At 42.4% G+C, this 22,946-nt stretch overlaps 1 protein-coding gene across 1 annotated transcript; it reads right to left on the bottom strand.

Moving 5' to 3' along the window:
• Positions 1-19,143: 19,143 nt before the first annotated feature.
• Positions 19,144-22,617, bottom strand: LOC116290882 (vesicle transport protein SEC20). Its single transcript, XM_031698034.2, has 5 exons — positions 22,435-22,617; positions 22,146-22,237; positions 20,954-21,058; positions 20,027-20,145; positions 19,144-19,386 (listed from the first exon to the last, which is right to left on the bottom strand). Exons 1-5 carry the CDS (start codon positions 22,615-22,617, stop codon positions 19,199-19,201), a joined length of 687 nt encoding a protein of 228 aa, XP_031553894.2. The 3' UTR covers positions 19,144-19,198.
• Between the last annotated feature and the right edge of the window lie 329 nt (positions 22,618-22,946).

Raw genomic sequence — 22,946 nt, 5'->3', positions numbered from 1 at the left:
TTGTTAGTTAGAAATTATATAACTTGAGATTAAATTAGCTTAACAACCAAAAATAACGGGACTTCGATTGAAGTTTGACTCAGGCGACTGTATTCAAAGTGCATGAGTTGCGATTGTTAGATATTGTAGTCGTCTACTTGTTATTCTGTCATCGACCAGCTCCTTACCAAAAGGAACCGGTGAATTATCAGTTTAATTAGTTTAATTATAATTTCGGATACTAAGGAATGTTCTTCCTCTATGGCTGTGTTTTCACTAGAAATGTTAACTTGCGTAAAATTCCTGGAGGTGTTTTAATCCGACTCCCACCTTTCAAGAATAACACTGTGATTGGCCCATTTATTTGGTAGGACAACTTAAACCATCTTGCTAGGTAGTTTAACTTTGCCTTATTTCCGGTGTCGTAATTAAGCTAGTTTAAATTGTCCTAGTGAAAACACCATATATATATCAAGTGAAATCTGCAAACAAGTAGTTAATTAATTTCCTGGGATTACATGAGTAATGTTAGCATAAGCCACGTTTTACGGAACAAGTGCGCCTTGGGCGTATTGCGCGTGGATTATTGTAATACATGAGGAATGCAGACTCAAACATAAATAGAGCTTTTTAAGTAAATTTAGTCAGTATAGCAAGAGAACTTGGAAGAGCGTCGAAGCACAGAGTAAAGACAAAGAACTCGCGTCGTTAGAAGACAGAGAGCTGTAATCTCGTTCTCGTTTTGTACTGATTTGTGATGTACTAAGCTGAGTGGTGAATAAACTCTTTTGCCAACACACTTGCAATCTGTTTAGTGATTTGCTGTAATCTCGTTCTCGTTTTGTACTGATTTGTGATGTACTAAGCTGAGTGGTGAATAAACTCTTTTGCCAACACACTTGCAATCTGTTTAGTGATTTGAGCGCCTTGCCGCCGGTTACATATATTTTTATACTATAGTTTTATATAGTTTTTTTTGAATATACTCCTAGACTAATCAAATGAATAACTTAATAACAACAAATGAAGTAAACCGGTTAGCGGAGAAATGGTCGCCCACCAGCAATCAACACAATCGAAATTACTTCAATTGCGCCTCTTAAAGAATCCAAAACAAGGATTTGAAGTGGAAACTATAAAGATACCGTGGGCTGGAAGTTCTCTTCTTCAAAGCGGGTTCTAGAATGAGATCAGTACAGTTTGTTAGGAAACCTTCCCTTTCCCCTCCCCCTCTGTTCCCTTCCGCCTGGCAGGTTATCGGATACTAATTTGTTTTCTCCGGGATTGAGAAAAAGCAGTTTTGCCAATTTTTTCCCTCTGGGTGACGCTAACAAATTTGCATGTTCGCTGTCAACTGCTTACTGCCTGGTTGATATTTTTTTTATTTACTCGTTGTTCATACCAAAATATCAACAGGCTTTTATAACATGTGGTAATTTCTATGTTATTTATAATGTACTAATGACATCCTGAATCCTTATTTTTAATGTAGATAAAAAATGTTTCATATCGTGTATGTTGTGTTATTGTTTACTAATTTTTTCCTCTGTCTTTTATAAGTCAAGTATATAATATCAAAAATGATAAAGAGATATCCAAACTGTAAGCTATGCGCACGGGAATACAATAGCGCACATTTCCGGTCAGTTTAATGCATGCTTTGCATCAAGAACTGTCAAATGACGGAGTAATCAGATGAGAAGTCTTTACAAAATATTCGTTTGGTTTTTTATTTTTAATTCTTTTTTTAGGATAATGGAAATATAAACTTAATGTAGATTTAGGCACTGCCTAAGAGCTGAGCCCCAAAGAAATAGTATATATAGTGTTGAATACATTGCAGTACAATGCTTGCGGCATTAGCCGCTACAAAGAAATTGGCGGGCTTTTTGAAGCATTGAAATCGCACTCTCTTATTGCAGTACTCTAATAACATCGGTGAGCCCTTTGATAGTACTCTTCTGAAGAAATATTGTTTGAGTTGCATACTACCGAATGACAAAACCGCGGTACTAGATAGTAAAGATGCATGAACATACGCCCCGCACCGACACATGACTTGTTATCAACAATTTAAGAAAACGACTTGTTTGTACTCTCTTAGTGGAGGAAATTTTTATTTTCTTGGAAAACCACGTTTTGTTGAAGTGAAGATATTTTTCCAAACGGGTTGATTTGTTGATTTTGAAACAAATTTTCTTATGCTAGAAAACATACCGACTTTGATCCAACGACGCCCATTGTTTAACAACTTTTCATGACGCTCAACTTTGCGAGAATGAAAGTGGTAATATAACGGAGGAATAAAAAACTAAAAAACAGCTCAAGTTATCAGACACTTTGAGCATTTGCTTGAGCTTCGAAGATTCAACATATAATCACGTGGTCGCTGCTAAATTTATTCTAAAAAAAATCGTTACCTGAAGCGGAAGTGGGCAGCGACCCAAACCCGCGGAAAGGAAATAACACGTTGACGATGAAGAAAGTAATATTGGCGGCTTTGCGGGTTCTAACGCCTTTCGGAAAAATATATAACGGACTGAAATAAGACCACGAGTGACTGCGTAAATATAAAAACGTCGTTAAAAAAACGGTCTTTACTTGATCTTGCTTCTCAGGTGCATTACTACTGAAATTTTAAAAGGGCGTGTTTTAAAATGTTTTGTAATAAATTTGTAAGAAGCCCAAGCCCCAGATGTAACCTTGTCTCAAGATTACGAAATATCTACCCTTCCAGCCCTCCTTGGGAATTACAAATCTCATCCATAGAGGGAGGGGTGGGTGGTATGGGATATTTTTGGTTTTTGGCATGGTTCTCCCAGTTGTTTCTTAAGATTCAATACACCGTTCCCGAATTCTTTGTTCTACCTCCCTAGTTACTGTTGCTACGTCAGACAAGCTAAAATGTGTTCTTGATATACAGCATGGAAAAGATTCTGATTGCTGAAAATTGTAAATGCCTGTCTTAGAATCAATACATTCCAAAGGTACATTAAGAAAACAATTATCAACATATTAACCACGTATTTCATTGAGCAAATGACCCATCATTTGGGTGGACGCTCAAATATAGGATTGGTCTGTTGGATCTTTGGGGTTTCACCTAGTTTGGAGGCTAGCTCTGTTGTGATTGTCCCACGCTGTGATACAACAGCCAAAGCTTAAATAGATTTTATATCTTAGAAGACAAAACACAAGGCTTGCCATGAAACAGAAAAACACTGATAGGAACTTTGAAAAAGTCTAATACATATGACCTTCATACCCAAGTAGTATAGGGAATGGGGGTTCCAGCGCAATCTCAACACGGGCAAGACCCGTGTCAAAAATCCACCTACGGAAACAACCCACTCCAAGTGTGGTTGGGGGCAACAGCGCAAATATGTTAGTCTATATATGGAGTGCGAAGAATGTAAGAGAACTTTTAAGAAAGAAGCGGATTTTAAAAAGCATTTGAAAATGAAGACGAAGTGTATGAGCAGTTATGATTGTGGATGTGGTAAGAAGTTTGAGACTAAGGTTAAATTGTTTTGGCATTGTCAGGACTGTGAGTACGACTACGACGACTTAAAAAGTGCTTGGTATTAGGTATAAAATATTTCCTATTATATAGATGGAATCCCAAAGCAACTTCAGCACGGTGTCAATACCCGGTAACGGTGAGATTGACGTTAGACAGTTTTGGCGTCAGTCAGAAAGGAAGGTTAAAAGGACTCTCCGAAAAGGTATAGAAGAATTAGGAGCCCTGAAAGCGAGCATAATGGTAGAAGTAAGTTTGTCAAAAGACGAGGTAATGACGACAGCAATGTTGCGATCAAAGTCGTTAGTGATATTAGAATCCACGAATCTGGATAGGTCACTCAGTGAAGCCTTAGAAGCAATAATGGAGTCGCTGTCTAACTACACGAAAGAAGGATCGGGTTGGACAGTAGAGGAGGTTGAAGGAATAGAGATAAGTATAGCCAGGTACGTACCCATACGAGGGGGGAGTTACGTACCGCTACCAACGTGGGTAGAAAGGAAGAAGGCTATTGTAAACGTGAAGAATGAAGACAATCGATGCTTTATGTGGGCAATCAGGTCTGCACTGTATCCAGCAGAGAAGGATCCCTGTAGGACAAGTAAGTATCCCACAGATGATTTAGAGTGGGATGGTGTGGAATTTCCCATGCAGTTGATAGACATCCCCATATTTGAGGAAATAAACGATCTAGCAATTAACGTTTACGGAGTCAGAGAGCAGACGATAGTACCGTTAGTTCTGTCAAAAAGTAAAGGAGAGCGCGTACATTTATTCTACCACGGCGGACACTACTCATGGGTTAAACACATTAGCAGACTATTCTACAGACATACTAAGCACAAAGGTAAAAAGTACTTCTGCGACTGCTGCTTGCTGTCATTTACATCCTTAAATACCCTAAAGAAACACGATGAGATCTGCCGCGGAGTCGAAGAAGTGGCGCAACGGATCCAGATGCCCACCAACAAAGAGCTTTCATACGCAGACCATCAAAAGCAGATGCAAGTGCCTTACGTGATATATGCAGACTTTGAAGCGTTGATAACTAAGGAAGAGCAGAAAAGTGGCGCCACGAATAAGGTGGGATTACACGAGATCTGCTCCTTTGGTTACATAGTAGTCAGATCAGACGGTAAAGCAAACCCTCCTGTGATTTACCGAGGTAAGAACGCAGCTAATGAGTTTCTAGAAGCATTGCGAGAAGAGGAGGGGGAGATAAGAGAACAATTAAGACGTCCAAAGAAGATGGAATTTACCAAAGAGAACCAGGAGGCTTTTACCAAGGCAAAGAAATGCCACATTTGTCAACATACGCTTCTCCAGTTTGGAAGACGAGCCAAGAAAGCGTGGGATGAAGATGGAAAGTATCTAGGAGAAGCTCATTTTAAATGCGGGAAGTATGCTAAGAAAGGTGAGAAGCCGGGAAAGCCCTCCACGCACTGCATTCACTGCCACAAAGCATTTGTTGAGGATTTCTATGTGGATAAGGTTAGAGATCACTGCCACATCACGGGTAAATACAGAGGAGCGGCTCATTGGAAATGTAATATAAACTTCAAAGTAGATCCAGAAATGGAAATACCCGTGTTCTTTCACAACCTCCGCGGTTACGACTCCCATTTGCTACTACAAGGAACGGACGGCTCCGACGTCAAATGCATACCCAACAACAAAGAGCGCTACATGTCCGTAACTGTGGGTAAGCTAAAGTTCTTAGACTCGCAGCAGTTCATGGCGGACTCCTTAGCAAACCTCGTAAAGTATAACACCAACTTTCCCATTTCCAGTCAATACGGCGCGGAAAGGAAAGGAGTCTACCCATACGAATACATGGACTCCTGGGATCGATTCAAAGAACCCCTACCACCCAAAGATCGCTTCTACAGCACCCTAAACGAGTCTGGTATAAAGGATGAGGAGTACCAGCATGCGTTAGACGTGTGGGAAAAGTACTCCTGTGAGAACATGGGTGACTACCACGACATCTACCTAAGGTCTGACGTAGTGCTGCTTGCAGATGTTTTCCAAAGCTTCAGAAAGATGGCTATGGAATATTACGGATTGGATCCCGCTAATTTCTACACGGCTCCTGGGCTCAGCTGGAGTGCTTTGTTAAAGAAAACAAATGCGCAGTTGGATCTCCTAACGGAGTACGACATGTATCGGTTTATGGAAGACGGTATTCGTGGCGGTGTATGCGGGCCCAGTCGACGTTACGCCCGCGCAAACAACCCCTTAGTAGAGCACGACCCAGAGAAACCAACCACATACATTTACTACCTGGATGCGAATAACCTTTATGGTTGGGCAATGTCACAGTACCTACCTGTGAGAGACTTCGAATGGGATCCAGTGAAGCCGATAGACTTCTACATGCAGGTAGGAAAGGAGGAAGACAAGGGTTACGTTTTAGAAGTGGATCTAGAGTACCCAGAGCGCCTACACGACGAACACAATGAGTTCCCCTTAGCACCAGAAGCGATAGAGATACCATTTAAGCAGCTAAGTCCGCTGCAGAGGGAAATGTGCCCTGGTTACAAACCGTACAGGAAACTAACTATGAACCTGATGGATAAGAAGAAGTATGTGGTGCATTACCGCAACCTGCAGTTCTATGTGCGCCACGGCTTACGCGTGAAGAAGATCCATCGCGTTTTGAAGTTCACGCAGGAACCCTGGATGCGCCCCTACATTGACTTTAACACGCAAAAGCGTACCGCAGCGAAAAATGACTTCGAGAAAAACCTATTCAAACTGATGAACAACAGCGTGTTCGGAAAGACAATGGAGAACATCCGCAAGCGCGTAAGCGTAAAAATAGTCAGCACCAAAGAGGAAGCAGAAGCATACGTGTCACAGCCAGGCTTCGTTAGATACGTAGAAATGCTGAACTTCTACGTGATTCACATGAAAAGGGCAAACCTCTTACTAAACAAGCCCGTTTACACAGGCTTTACGGTGCTGGATCTATCGAAGCTGCTTATGTACGAGTTCTACTACGATAAGCTTAAGCCAAAGTACGGAGACCGCTGTCGCCTCCTGTACACAGACACCGACTCCCTAATTCTAGAAGTGCAAACGGAAGACGTTTACAAAGACTGCCTCCCCGACATAGACGAGTACGACACCAGCGGTTACCCGAAGGAGCACTTCCTTTACTCTGCGAAGAATAAGAAGGTAATTGGGAAGATGAAAGACGAAATGTTAGGAAAACCCATCGTGGAATACGTGGGTCTGAAACCAAAGATGTACAGCGTGCTAAAGTTAGACGGCGTAGAAAAGAAAGCTAAAGGCGTAAAAAAGTACGTGGTTAAGAAGGACATTACGCACGAGTCCTACCTCAACGTATTACGAACACGCAAGGAACAGCGGCATAAGATGAACAGCCTGCGCAGCTATGGTCATCAGATACATAACGTCACGCAGGAGAAGGTGTCACTGTCTGCATTTGACGGTAAGCGATGGATGTGTGATGACGGAGTGCATACGATAGCATTCGGACATCACACGATAAGCAGTTCTTCCATGACGAACCCACGTGTGGGGCCATCGTGAAGATAATACAAGATGGGCTGACCCTTCTTAGCTATTACGCTTCGGATCTGGTAAGTTTCCAAAGACCAATTAGGATCCGTAGCTCTTTTGGATCCTCCTTCTAATTCACCCGGCTCATAGAGATATCGGACCGTGACATTACCTAATTTCTTTTCATGGGGGAAGACCACCCTCGAACTTCTGACGAAGGACTTGTGTTCCACGTGTTTCTTTTTTATGGCATCCTTGGGTTTCATTCCCGTAGCCCTGGCCGCCTCGTTGTTCAAAGCCGCGACGACCTGGGGGAGCCTCTGAGTCCATTCCCTGTTGCGTTTGGATGGATCTTCCAGCTCTTTCCAATACTGGTACCCAAAGAGACGCTCAGCCAAGGTTTTATTAAATCTTTCGACGATGCTCTGACCCCTGTGGTACTCAGCTTTGGCTCTCCTAATTTTAGTGTCGTGGTCTTTCAGGGTCTTAGTAACCACGCCCATGAACTCCGTTCCCGCATCCACTTGCAGCAGCTTAGGCCATTTCAAGACGCGCTTATAAATCCTACCTAGGGCTTCTGCGACTTCCCCAGAATCCTTGCTGATTATGGGTTCGGCGTCCTTGTATCTGCTTGCGATATCAACTACGGTCAAAGCGTACCTATAGGTCTTTCTTCTCACCTTGTCATGTGGTAAGAAGAGCAAATCCGCCTGATGAACTTCATTAGGGGTATTTACGGTAAAGCTGGGCCTGGGAATGTACTTGGGCACGGGAAGATAAACCTGCCAGAGGGTTTGTTTTTTCAACCAGTTCTTAGCCGTTTCTTCTGATACCCTGGCCGCGGTCGCGAGTTTCTTGATAGCTGACGCTCCTTTCCAATAGCCTTCAGGCCCATAGTAAATCCTTTTGAGTTTGTCCTCTACGCGGCCCATTATATAAATTTGATTCAAGTGAAGGATAGGACAAGATTGATCTTGCGTCCGTTAAAATCCACCGTCTTTCCGTCCACCTTAATGACGATGTTTATGCTTTCTACCAAATTAGACAAGTCATAGCTTAAAGAAATGGGAGTGTATTCTTCTGAGTCAAATGGATTACCTTTGGGTAGAAACTTGGACATAAGAGAAGACTTTTCTCCATTGTCGTAACTATGGACTAAATCGCAATAGACTTCATATGAGGATGCGACTTTCCATTTTACGTCATATGTACTGCCGCTATTTATCGTGGTACTAGTAAGGCCCAGGAGTTCTACCAATGAACTGTCCTTTAAATTAACGCTTCCACTATTTTTCTTGAACTTCATTTCATGGGGTAATCCTGTGGTAAGAGTATATCCATGCTTTGCTAGCTCCTTAGCCAGTGTTATGGGGGTGTAATGGGAATCTGGTATTTTTGGTTTGGTGCCGGAAGTTCCGATGACAAAGCCATTAATTAAATTATACCAAGAATTGTACAAAGAGCAACTAACCAACCGAACCTTACAGGCTTTGATGGGAGGATTCAAATACGTGGTAAAGTCATTCTTGTCGCTTTCCAAAAAGACGATCATTATATTAGATACGCCAAAGCCACGCCTCCGGCCAGCCCTGCGACTCCTACGAAGACCAGCTCACTATCTTTTTGTTTCTTAGAAGGCTGGTAGTAATTCTTGAACTGAGGCTTTTTTAACGCCACTGTGGGATGCGCTTGCGCATAAAGTTTAAAGGCGTAGTCTGTGTTTTCGAAGTTCTTATCCGCCTGCATTTTGTCTTGGTAATTCTTATCCAACCAATCCCTGTAAGCTTGTCTTTTTTCATTCCAAGCTGCAACGTCCCTTTGATATTTCTCCAGCGCTAAGTCGTGTCTCTTTCTTTCGGCGGCCAAATTTCCGCTGCGATCACCTCTAACTAATCTATCCAAATATTGACCACCATAATTAGCCCCTGTAAATGCTAAAGCTGCAATGACTCCACCTGCGACTAAGCTAACCATTATACATTAGGTAGGTACTTTTCCTTCCGTAGGTAATCCTTTACCATGATAGCCCCGCCAACGGCAGCGGTCATCTTAGCAAAATTAGCGAAGCTCTTGCTTGGGTCTTCAGTAAAGTCTTCTTTGAGCACTTTCTTACCTACCCAACCAATACCCGCAACAATAGAAGTAATGATAGCTGCTTCTTCAACAGTTTTCAACAACGCGGTCGACATTATATTACAAAGCGAGAAGGTTATTACTCCATTTCAGGGATTTTGCTCCTTCTCGCGGGCGGCTCCGTAGGCGTGTAATGCGCTGGCTCCAATTTCACCCCTGGCTTTGCTGCCCGCCATTGTAAGTAGAGGCTGCCTGCTGCTATAGCAATTCCTATCGCGCCGATGACGTAGCCGGGATTAATGAAGGATTCCTCTTCTCTTTCCTCCACCTTTTCTTCTTTTTTGGCTTTGTTCTTCCTGTTCATCTCCACGAGCTTCTTTCCGGCAGCAACTCTGCCTGGAGATTTAGCCTTGGTGATTCGTTGCTCCTCTTGGGGCTGCTCTACCTTCGACTCTGGTTCACTCATTTATATCTAAGGACTTGAAGGAATTGATAAGTAACTTAAGACGACTTGACTAAGTACTTAAGGATGACTTAACTAGGTACTTGAGGCGGCCTGGGTAATTCCCGCGAATGACTTGACTAAGTACTTGATAAGTCACTTGCAGGTGCCTCAGCAAGTGCTGCCTGGAAGACCTTTTCGACTTCTCTGTCCTTCTTGAAGTCCTTCCAAGATGTTCCTAAGGAACCTAGTACCTCCTTCAAGTCGACGTGCTGAGCTACGTGAAGTGCCGCAGAGGCGACTGCCATTAACTTACCGCACTTCAAGGACAACCACCCGCAGGTTATCTTAAGTTCTTGGGCGATGACATAGTCATCTCTTATGTCCTTCTGTAGTTGCTCCACGTCGTCTATGGGCAGTGCAAGTCCAAGCAATTTAGTCGCAAGTCGGATAGCGGAGTCTGCTACGGCGTCTGTGGTCTTACTTGCAAGGGCGGCCTCGTACCTCTTATGGAACTTCTTAACCTCCTCTTCTGACAACTTATTAACTTGCTCATGGGTAAGTTCCTTGCCTATCATTTCTTTGCACTTCCCCGAAGACACAAGGATGTTAAGTTGTTCCTTGAGGTTACTTTCATCTAACTGTGTGGGGACTTCATCTAAGAGCTGCTCAATGTCCATATACATTAGGAATCAAAGATTCCAACCGCGTACGGAAACCTCAAAGAGAAGATCATCTTGGAATGTTGGTGCGTTTTTAAATGCCGCATGTATTCATGCAACTGTTCCTTGGATATCTCACCGCCGTAGTCGCTTAAGATGGTTTCCAGGTCAGACTTACTTGGAGTATAAAATACTACGAGAGAGCCTATGTTTTCCCTGAAGGGCTTAGAGACACTGGTAAGCTGCTGCGAGAGTAACCAAACGCTGATATTGTCATGCCTACCGCTGAAAGCAAGCTTCACCAATTCGGAGGTGCGTCTTTTTACGTCGTCCCCGCAGGCGATGTCATCCAGTATGAGCAAGGTTTGCGTACTCGCTCGTCGAGCCTCGCGAGACGAGAATTGTTTGTGCCAAAACTTAAGATGTCCAGATAACTCGTTAGGGTCTAAGATATCTACAAAGAAGTCGTCGTCTTTCACTCCTATACCCGTCCAGGTGCGGTTATTCACGTAGGTGGGGCATAATAGCACGATATAGTCAAAGCGGTATCTAAAGGGTCCTAATAGCTGCTCCACGATGAACTGGGTCTTTCCGCAGCCGGTGGGTCCTACTATCAGAGCGTTACAAGGCATGTGATCTGGGTTCATATATAGATGGAACCAGTGGAAGCAATGCAAAGAATTGTCGCCGACGCAAAAGATAAAAAAGACACCATAGAAATGCAAAGGGAGGAGATCGATCGGTTAAAAGAGCGCGTGCAGGAATTGTACGATGAAATGTGCGGTCTGAAGCGCGCAGAACGGTTTGGCGCGCTTTTGACAATTGCGGGCTGGGCTAAGGAGTCCGTTAAGGACTTCATTCAATATCCCCCCTAGAATGTTAACAATTAGGTTAAGTAATTGTTAAGGAATAACATACCTCGAATTAAAGGCACCCGATAATGTTAACATTATCAGACATCTTTTTTGAGGTATGTTATATGCTAGCCTACGCAGCCGCCTTTCTGGGAGGCATTCTAATTACCCTTTCAATATATGGACTGTATTACTTGCGAACTACCTGCCGACTGCATTACCCCTCGTAAGCCGCGTAAAAAATACACCTGCCTTCATTGTGACAGGGTATTCTCCGAAGGATCCTTTGTGGGGCATTGGTGCTCCGCGGATCCTAAAGCGCAGCGGACTTTAGCAGACGCGCTTAACTACAAAGAGGAGATGGAGTGACTCTTCTTTCAATGTCAAACTTCCATCGGCCATTTACCTTACCATAGCTGCGTAAGTGGGTGAATTCCTCGCCCTGAATTACGTACCGCACGCAATCCGGCGCCCAAAGGGAATATTCCTTGCCTTCTAAGTCTTTGAGGACTAACCGTAAACGGTCGATGTCTTCGAAGACGACGTAATTTTTTATTTCGTATGCTTTACCGTGGACAAGATCACGCCAGTGAGTCAAGCTGAGCTTCATTATACCTATGGAATATCTTTAGGTGCGTTTTCAAAGTGGCGTAGGACTTAAACCGCTTTACACAGCCCTTACAGGGAATACGAATGCCATCCGCGTAATCCATCAGGGCACGGCAGATGATGTCGTAATCGTTGCTAACCATCGTTAGGTAACCATTTACGTCAAGCTGCGAGATTTTCTTAGATTGCTTCGCGGACAATACGCCGTTTCCCTTTGGGGTCTTTAACTCAATGCACAACCCGCGGTATTTCTTGTGGGCGTTAAGGATTAAAAGGTCTGGCTGGCCGGCTTGGTAACCTTTCCGCCAGCAGGTTATTCGCTTGCTGTCTGAATCTTGAAGTTCGCCAAGACCCGGCGCTATGATGAAATCGGGGTAAAACCTACGTGTGTAGTCGACGACCTTCGCGTGTAGGTCGGCTTCATTTTCGATCTTGAATACTAACTTGTTTGGGCTGCCAAACCGCCTTTCTATTGCATATTTACCCGTTTTCCTTAGCGCGGGTAGGACTTCCTCAAAGACCCAATCACGAAACTCCACAGCTTTGGGTAGTTTGGAGCTAAATGTCAGTTCGTACAGACCAGGTTCGGATATAAACACGGAATGTGGTTGCGTAGTAGGGGAGCGGTGATTCGCAGCCCCTTGTAGATCAACCCATTTTTTCTGGTATTTCTCAGATACGTGTGCTCTAATTGCATCTCTAGGGCGCTCATAGCCCAACGCCAAAGCCACCTCCTTTGCTTTGAAGTACAAAGTTTCGCCTTGCACTATGCATTGCAGTTTGGTTTCGTTGTTTTCAAATACGCGAAGCATTATATACGTAAGGAATATTTTTTATCCTTTCGCTTGGCTCAAGGAACGCGAGCCTAGTAGGCAACGCTTTTTAGCTGATTCATTTCCACGCTTAGCTGCGCGTCTGAGACTACGAAAATGTACGCGTTTATCTTAGTAGTGTCGCTGGCATGCTTGGTGCGCTTGATCTCCAACGTAATGCCGTCCTGGGTATTTACCAGGCGTAAACCCTGTCCATGTAGGTCTTCGTCGTTCGTCGTGCGCATGTCGATCCACAGCGCATACTTATCCTTAAAGAATTCCTTTGGGCCAATTTGGTCGCCAAACTTACGCGCGACTTCCCGGTACATGTCCTCGGGCTTTATCCCTTGTGAGTAAACCTTATTAGGCACTCCGTTAATGCTAACGCCTACGTTAGTGATGTTAGGATTAAAGAACGCCTCGGAGTCACGCAATCCTGCCGTGTATGTCTTTGCGAACAGCAACATTATCCCTGTAAGGCTGCGTCTGGGAAGGTTAATGCTTTGGTTGATGACCTCTTCGACGTTATTTGTAAAGCTGAACGTCTTGTACATCACGACGTGATCGTAAAGGAAAGCCTTCCCGGCGCTGTATTCCATACCGGCGCTACGTGCTAAGTCTTCGCTGTATACCGTTTCATACTGCAGCTCTAAGTTAGTAACGGAGTATGGGTGGACGGCTGAGGAACTTACGTCCTTTCCCTGTAGGATGTTCGTAGTGTCTGCTAGGGTTACTTCGAACTGTAGTTCGCTTAGCTGCCTTGGGTAGTATGCACCGTGGTTCGTGATAACTTCGAAATCTAGTGGAACGACATATTTAGTACCATAAGCCGTCTTTATTTCGTCTTCTCCTGAGGCGCCAGAGGTTGCGCTTCTTACCTTGCGTATGGCATCACTGGCGATTCCCTGCTCTATCCTTTGCGCGCGGTCAAATGCAGTCAACCATAAGTCTTTGTACGTGGTATACAAATCATACCTGTTTAAGTCCAGCAAGGATTCCCCGGCGAACTTCACCCGCATCTTTGAGACAATGTTGCGACCAAGGTCGTTGACGACGTGACGCGCGTCCGCAGTGCTTGGTTGTATTGCTAGGTCGAACCTTAGCGCCAGGGTGCCAGGAACTAAGACTAGGTTATCCGTTAGGCGGGGCACGCCTACGTACAGGGTTTCCCCTGGCTTAGCGCTGCTGGGGGTAAAGGTGACCCGGTGAAAGGTGCGTTCTGCCTTTAGTCCGCCAACCTGCTTAGGTAATACGTTGGGATTTAACTTTGAGCTTATCATATATAATGGAAGTAGAAGGAACGGATTTTGACCCCACCACCGAAGAAGGTCAAGTAGACATTAACGACGAAGAATACGACGCATGGACTAAAGGCGCGGAAACCGACCCCCTAATCTACGACATGGCTCTAGAAAACACGTACGGTAGTAGGTGGAAAAGCTTCAAGGCAGCCTTGAATCGCATGTGGCACGAAAAGAACCCCGGTGAGTCCCCTCCTGAGTACATAGAACTTCGAAACATGGGTGAGCAGGGAGCAACCGCGCGGGAAACCGTAGAGTGGGCAACGCAAGAGCTACGAATGCGCTATTTCCACTTCGAGGCCGACGACGTAAGGCTCACAGAACGCGGAAACAAAGTCCTCATAAGCGTCCAAGACATGAGATATCCCGACAAAAACCGCTGGACCAAACCACAAATCCTCTTCGACGAAAATGGCTCGGTCATGGTTAACGTGGCAAGATTAAGAGGCTTTCAACTAGCTACCAGAAGTGCGTTAGAAAGGTTGGGAGCCCTGAATGAAAGGGTCGCACTAGAAAAACACGCCGAGGAACTACAAGAAACGTTGAAAGAAAAGGAAGCAAAGTACGAAAGACAAATACGGCAGCTAACCGATGCTCAAAAGAAAGAAATCAAGGGCAAGAACGAAGTCATACTGCAATTCAAGCGAGAAGCTGAAACGGCTTTAGACGAAAGAGACCGAGCCAGACACGCCTTCAATCTTGCTCTAAAAGACCTGGATATGAGCAAGGAAGAAGCTAAAAACTTGCATATCACCATAACCGGCTCTTTGGAGGAACGGCGGCAGTTGGTTGCCGAAATCAACACTAAAGAGGAGCAAATCCGGCAAAGAGATCAGGCCATCGAAGACCTGGAGGGGCAAATAGAGCGGCAGCAGGAAATAATTGCGGACCAGACTCGTCCCGAAGAGGAAAGGGAAGCAGCTCAAAGGGAAGTGGAGGCCCTCGAGGTACGCCTTGCGGAATTACAGGCGCAAAAGGAAAACCTGGAAAAGGAGCTGGGGCTTACCACCAAGGAAAAGGTAAAAAGAGCCCTTTTGAAGTATGGCGTTCCGCTGGCGTTTGCGGTCGCTATTTCAAGCGTAGTAGGAGTTATCCTATCCGCGCTTAAGGCTACAGGCGCGGGCGTAAAGAAATTAGGCAATGGGCTGACGGACTTGGGAAAAAAGATGGCAGCCGGCTTGCCTGGGCTGCTGGGTTCGGTTGTTTCCTTGGCACTTAGGGCTGGCGGAGAACTGTTGAAGTTCGTGGGGAATAACATTTGGATCTTGGTTGTCGCTATTGGGGTGGTACTCCTGAAGAAGCTAGGTCGATGAAGGGACCTTGGATTTCCTGTCCTTAGAATTGCTGCGCTCTTTCCGCGTCCTTGATTGAGGATGATGAAAGATAGTATTTGCGCCGCCCTGATAATTTGGGGCTAGCGGCAGCACGCTCATAGTGGAAATGGGTTTATGACTCCAAACCGCATCGATAATATTGCTACCCACGCCAATGCTGTTTATCCTTGCGCTGCCCGGCGTCGACCCATCGTTGCTACCGTCATCAGGAAATATTTGTAACTTAGCATATTTACAATTAATTACCATATGAAACGTGACCGGCGTCAGATCTTCTCCGCTAAATTTGTTTGGCTCCATCGAAAAGTGGGTCGCTCTTCTGCTGTTCGGGGAAGTTCGATAGGGGGGCAAAGGCTCGTCATTCTCATCGACAAGCCTAAACCCCACATTCGCGCTCATTCCCGTGTTAATGCTAATGGTGCAAATGACTAACGCAGGACCTCCAACTTCAACCCACATTCCCATATCAAACCACTCATGCCTTGCGTACTCCTTTACGTCTAAGTAGTGAACGTAATGCGTTTCACTTAAATGCGGATTCATATAATTTAAGAATCACAGATTCTCACAGGCTTAACACTGTAAGAGTGCTGATGGTCGCGTGATTATAAGGTCGATCTCTTTGATCTTCTATGCTATTTATGCACGCCGACGCCGTGTCATCTACGCGTATTTGCAACTTTACCTTCCCATGGCAATCAGCAACCATGTGAAAAGTCCAAACCGAGAGATTTTCGGTGCTGGTGTCGGGCGGCTCTACCGAGAAATGTGTAGGCTCTCTGTTGTTTGTCTTCGCGCGCATGGGCTGTAATACTCCATTGTCGTCGCAGAAACGAAATCCTACGTTTGCATCACTCGCCGTACCAATGCAAATACTGCATATTATCAACTTCTTTCCTGAGTAGTTCAAATTCACGGACATGCCCGTGACATCAACCCAAGATGCTTGGGTGTATTTTTTCTCGCCTGTGTAAGTCGTATAAACGCAATCTACTCCAGTTACGTAGGGGTTGTTCGTCGCCATATATAATAGCTCAGACCAATGCTTGCAGCTGCTAGACCGGCTTTTAATAAGTTATGGTCATATTCCTCAGGTATCGCAGGTAGGACCTTCTTTGATGGTTTCTTAACTGTGGGTAGCTTCGTTTCGTGTGACTTTTTTGGCTTCTCTACGAAGTGAGGAATGTTCCTAAGAGTGTCAGAGTTCACGTCGTTCACCCCAAACTTCATATCCTTAGTAGCTCGCTGCAGTTTGTTGTTGTATCCTACTACAGAACCAGTATTTATAGATAAATTACTAGGCATTAACCAACAACCCGGGGCTACTGCATAGTCCAACCTCGCCTTAGAATTTTGTATGGCTAGTTGGTAACGCTGTACGCCCTTGCTAATGTCGCCCTCCAAGATTGAACTTTCAAATAAGATCAAGGCTTCGGCTCGCGTTTCTTCTGCGGCGCCAGTATTTCCGATTATGCTGGATCGGGTGTTTACCTGAGCTCCAAGGATAGAATACACGTAAGCTTCTATGCTGCGGTTTAAACGGGCAAGGCCGGCTTTGGTTAGTCCTTTACCTTCTGGGGGTATGAAATTAAGATATTGCTTTGTTTGCTCGTCGTTGGTAATTTTGATAATCAGTGGATTAGCCCCTGCATACTTACCGCCCTCGTCTTTGAACAAAGGTCCGTCTCTAACTTCCTTAGTGGTCTTAGCGTTTGGTTCAAAGAAGGTGCTACTGTCGTGAGTTTCTTTGTGATACCCAGTGTTCCATCGTAGATTCAACGCATGAACTTCCTTATCACTTAGCTCGTGTCCACCAATCCATAAGCCGGCACGCTGTATTTATTATCTCTTGGATAAAACGTGGCATCTCCCGGCAGCGCAATAACACCCATTTCATGCAGTATTCTTCTAACCGTGAAGTGAAAATGAAACATAAATATTGAATTCTTCATCAAGCTTGCGCTTACACCACAGCCGCTAGTGGCACACCAAACTGCAAAGTTTAGTTGCTGCGGCCAATAACGCATGTTAGGACCACTTAACCATTCATGAGATTCCTTAGCGGTGGTATGAATAATGGGTACGTCTTTGAAGATATCCCGCACCTTTAACGGAAAGGAATGCTTGTTAGAAATCCGCATGTTCAGCGTTAGGTCCAAGCTTGGGTGTTTATCAAATGAAACTGCGGGTATCGGATAAGTACTGGTACCAAGCAATAATTCCTTTGACCAACTGGGTTCAACATGCGTTGGCGCTGGCGTTGGCTTATGCATTGGCGAATGCTTCAGTTGATCGTCTATTTGATTAACCAGCGTAGGCTTCAAATCCTCGTTGCTGTACATCCTAGAGCCGTTATAGTAAATACCATCGGGTCTTCTTTCGAACTTACTGGGGTCTGCATGTGGAAACATCTTCCTAAATGCTCTCCAATTCCAGTAATCCCGGTTGTCGTGATGTGGCTGCTCCTCAATATCATTCCCAAAAGCGTCGTACATTAGTATATATAATGGATGTTATACCATCAGCGCCTCCACTTTATCCTGAACTTCCTAAGGAACCTAACGAATTAAACGCTGAAAACTTTCGTCTGAATAAAGCGAACTTAATCCTGGCTTACTTGGAAGGGCAGACAAAACACTATGAAAAAGTTAGAAAAAAGTACGTCAGAGCCCGGAGTACGCTACATAAGATTGCGATAACTTCAGGGTCCATATCCGTTGTGTTAACGGGCTCTGGCGTTGCTACTTCGCTTACTGGACCGGGAATAATTGTTGGCGTTCCTTTGGCCGGCGTTGGGGCAGCCTGTGGTATCATTTCGGCTGTTGCTACGGGCATTATGAAACAGTTCTCTCAAAGGCTTTGCGTGACAGAAAGATAGACGACGTAGAATTCTCGCTTATCTTAGCCGAAGAGGAAAAGTACGAGAAATTAAAGTCGGGCATAAGGAATAAAAAAACAGTCGTAAAAGATCTTTCCGAGGAATCTCGCAAAAAGATCTACCAAGAAGCGAAAGAAGAGCTTCAAAGAAAGCTTGCTCAGTAAACATCTGCTTTGAAAAGAGCGTGACAGGATTTCGTTTACATATCGAACTACAGTCTGGAAATTACGCGTAATCTTATGGCATAAGATTTATACCATAATACACGGCATGACCTTATTTGGCAAATTATTACGCGTAATATAAATTATTTAGCGAATTATTACGCGTAATATAAATTATTTGCATGACCTTATTTAGCGAATTATTACGCGTAATTTCTCATCTTATGCCATAAGATTCGCTATCTTCTTGGAATCCATCCTAACAGGGGGTGGTTGGGGTCGATTTCGTGAAATATTTCGTAGATTACGTCAGGGTAATAAGGAATATCCTTATCCAGCCGACAAAACATCCACTCGGCTTTTGTCATATCAGAAACCTCGGGAATAGACTTCCCGGTAATTTCAGACAAAAGATAGGGAATAGCTTTGTAATATTTCCCTAGTTTTAATTTTTTCAATGTCTTCCGTAGACTTTGTGGGGTTGGCTCTTCTAAGTGGTCTATGATTTTCTTCCTTACTTCATCGTCTAAATATACCGGTCGATAACCTTGGATATGACTCATCCAGTCTCGGAAGTATTTTATTCTTTTGTATGGGGTCTTCGTACGACCTCCATTGGCGTAATATTGCTCTTTGGTAGCATTTGGTACGGCATTACGAATATTCTTACCACACTCGTAACACTGTGCTGACGTGTCGTCTTCTATTTGCATTTTTTTACCACAACAAATATACTTATTTGGCTTAGTAGGTACAAACTTGGGTTTCAAGCACTTTACACAGAAATCATAAGCAAACTCTTTACATTCTTCGCACTCCATATATAGACTAACATATTTTACATAAACACGGGATGCGGGTAATCGCGGTACGAATCGAGGGGGGTACTTTAGACGGGTAATCCTCCGGTGGTCGTTGCGCTGGAACCCCCATCCCCTATACTACTTACCCACTGTAATAATTGTAATATGGTTTAAAAGTGAAACATTCAAATTCATTCTTTTTTATTATTAATTAATAAATATCACTCACAGGCCTACAGTCACAAGATTCTCTTTTTCATAACATAAAGAACTGTGGTAAAAAATAATATCAATCCAAATATTATTAGTAGTCTATCAGTTATCTCTCGTCGGTTGTATTTGTTTAACAAATTCTTACTGATATGAATGATGCCACTCAGTCCTTTATACTCTTCCTGGGTTTCTTGGACTGTTGCTGATGAGGTTGCTAAGAAAACATAGAATATTTTGGTTATCTTGGAGCAGTTTTCATATGAGCAAGAAACATTGTACTGACTCACAGCATGTACACAGTACAGCATGGAGTAACACTGAAATAGCTTCCCATTGTGTTTGTAATTCATCCCACGACAAGTACAGTACTGTAGTAACAATAATATATGGCCATTTTACAGCTACAGTACAGGCTAAATCTATCTGTCTTATACAGATTTGAATGAAGACAAGTTGAATAACATTTCTAAGCAAATGTTTATAGAATATACACAGTGTAGGTAAATAGTTCTGAGTGAACAAGAAAAAGTGATAAGGGTAATAAAGGTAACAACACTCTTGTCAGTGGGAAGAGCACAGGGAACCCAATATCTCAAGAGTGTGCAGTGGTATTTAAAGGAGAGTATCTACGAGTTTGGCAGTTTGATTCTTTTATAGCTTGTTTTGTTTTAAACTGTCAACGCATACATTGAACCTTTCCCAACTGTACCCGACTTCTGAAGTCATGGCTAAAGCCTTGGATTGCAAGTAAGGGACTCTGCTTAAAAGATCATTAAATATGTTATCATAGCTATTTATTTAAATAAAATAAGTTGGGAATAATGGGTGGCTAAGCATAATATGAAATGTCTTACCTAATAGTTGCAAATCATTCTCTGCTTGTCTTACATGACTCTCCATTTGTTTGGTACAACTCATAAGATCTTTCGTTATGTTACTTGATGTTGCTGCTAAATTTTCTTTCTTAAAATTCCTATAAATATAGAGGGCATGCAGTGAAACCATGAAATAAAAACAAAGTTTATACTGACAAATAGTAGCTATTTAGTGACTAATAGTTGCTAGCACTCAACCAGAACATTTATTAAACAAAAGACACAAATGGTCTCTTGTGTATTTGTCTTTTGTATGATGAATGTTCTGGTTGAGTGATAGCGACTATTACCAGAGAACCCATGAAATATGAATTCTTCATACTTTGAATTTATTGTAAATGCTAGTCGAGCTCATGCATGGTGGATCTATTTCAATCGACAAGAGAAATCTTCATTGTACTCATTCCCTGCTAGAAAAATGCTAACAAACTCTCTTGAAAAGTGGGTAGGGGGGCTCAATGGATGGTTTTAAAAATGACCCTAAAAGGTACACATAAATTAACTGAGATGCTGATTTTAGACCCTAAAAGGTACGACCACATTTAAAATAACAACGTTTCCAACCATTATATTTTGTATGATGTTTGATAATTTTCAAAATGAATAAATCTGACCCTAAAAGGTACGGAGTCAGCCGGGAGTCATCCGGATACCCTAAAAAGTACGCAAGGTCTCATTTTCGACCCTAAAAGGTCGGTCGAGCTCCCTACCCACTTTTCAAGAGAGTCCCCCCCAGGGTAGCTGATCAATGATGGCAATGTGCAGTCCATAGAATTCAAGACACATACTTGCACCTGTATGCTAATTGCCTAATCAGAAAGTGTTATTCTTTAGCTAGGTTATAATAGAAAATTAAAGCTGATAATTCAACAGAGTTGAAAGATATACCAATCAAGAATTACATACCTATATCTAAGCTCTGTGGATCTTCCTGAAAGTAAACTCTCTCGTTCATTTTGGTCAATCTTTGTCTTACATGCAAGATTCACTTTTCTTATAGATGCTTGTAAGCTGCACAGAGAGACAACAGCATATTATTTCACTTTTGAAGAAATTTTATAGCAATATAATATGACAGAGAAGGCTTTCATCTATACAGCTCTTTCAAGAAAAGGTTGCTGAGGGTTTCGTTCCAAATACTCCCATTTCGAGTTTTCCCTTTCTTAGTCTTAGCCTCAAATGTGTACAAATGTGTTCTTTTGTCTTATTAAGGTAAGGAATGCACATACTTAGGAGCAATACAAGTCGATTAAAAAATGCCACTGGTTTTGGTTGAATAAATGAATATTTTAATGCATAAATGAGACTAAGGCTGAGCAAATGGAACTTGAATTTAGAGTATTTTTGCATTTTGCTTGTTGCTTAAGTTACCTTGAAGTGTATTATATTCATATGTAAATAATGTCAGCACAGAAGAAAATATACTGGGAAAAGGTGCAGACAAAGTTTGGAATAACTTTTGCTGATAATATTAATATCAATTACCAATAATACATATACGGCTATTTCAAAAAAGGTTGAATACTGAATACTGCATACTGAATAGTACATGCCAAGACCAAAAAGCACTGTGGATCTTGTTGACTTGGAATAATAAGTAAATATACAGCAATTAACTCTATATGTAGGTAGAATGCACTAAAAATAGAATAGAAAATTATTATTAATCCTACTTTAGACAATATCCCTGACCCACAATGCACTTTGGTCTTGGAGTGCACTATTCAGTATGCAGTATTTAGTATTCAACCTTTTTTGAAATAGCTGTATTTATTGGCTTCATATGCAATGTGAAAAAAAACTTCACCAACCTTCTTTAAATAGCTGTATATCTACATTATATATAGTGCTTTCTTACAGGTAATATAGGTTTTGGTGTACAGCAGTTTATATTTTATACATAAATTTATGGGACAAATGCAGTATATACAAAATGTAGCTGAACAATGATAGACATTATTCTCTTTTTTCCATTTCAAATCCCATACCATTCGCTTGAGTATCCTTTCTTTCTTTACCCAGTAATCAATACAAATGAAAGTTGAGAAATTTTAACAAAGATTAAAGCCAAACGAATAAGGTCTATCCGTCATATTACCTTGTAATTTCACTCTTGTGTTTGTTCATAACTGTTAATATTGCTTCACTATCTACATCTTTGTCTTGTTCATTTGCAAGTTGATTGAGCGTCTTGAAAAAAATTATGAGTCAAAAACTGCTTACGAAAAATGTAAGAGATAAACTTAGAAAAAAATTAAAATATTATAAATAAGCTTACAGATTGTAAACATAGCATGTTCGTGAAGCTTTAACAAGTTATAATTCTGTAAAAAAAAACATCGAAAAGCATATAGGAAATATGGGAAGTTTGTTTTCAATAAGCTTACCTCAACCTTTCGTTTGACTACAGTCATTTTGATTTTTATCTTCGAGTTCAATTCATTTAACACAGATATTGGACCATCACATTCTCTTATTTCTTGAATAATATTTTGTAATTCAAACTCTAATTTCACGATTTCTCGGACTGGGATTTTCGCTTGAATAGGAACTTGTACATCGTCCGCCATTTTGAATCGAAATGAGATTATGAAGTTCCCGAAGGTTCATGGTCATTGTTATTCGGAGGTGTCTCGTTCGTCTTATTTATAGCCGAAGACTTTCCGATATTTTCTATCTAACTTTCTTTTCAAATTTTATACCTTTCTTCATTGCGATATAAGTAGTAAATACTTAAACGTAATAGAATCCGTCCTTCTTGGTATACGTTTAGGATAACTAAATAATAATAAAATATTAAGAAAAGTAAAGGGCATTTTTTTATCATCTTTTAGTCATATACATATACCACCCATTATTCGGGTGTCCAGATTTTTTAAATTCTATTTTATTCTTCTTA

Source organism: Actinia tenebrosa, unplaced genomic scaffold, assembly GCF_029948245.1.
Source record: "Actinia tenebrosa isolate PJP-AT-01 unplaced genomic scaffold, QUT_ActTen_1.0 PGA_scaffold12__29_contigs__length_12842862, whole genome shotgun sequence".
Classification (NCBI taxonomy): domain Eukaryota; kingdom Metazoa; phylum Cnidaria; class Anthozoa; order Actiniaria; family Actiniidae; genus Actinia; species Actinia tenebrosa.
Note: the sequence above shows the minus strand (reverse complement) of the source record. Positions and strands in the feature narration are given on the sequence as shown.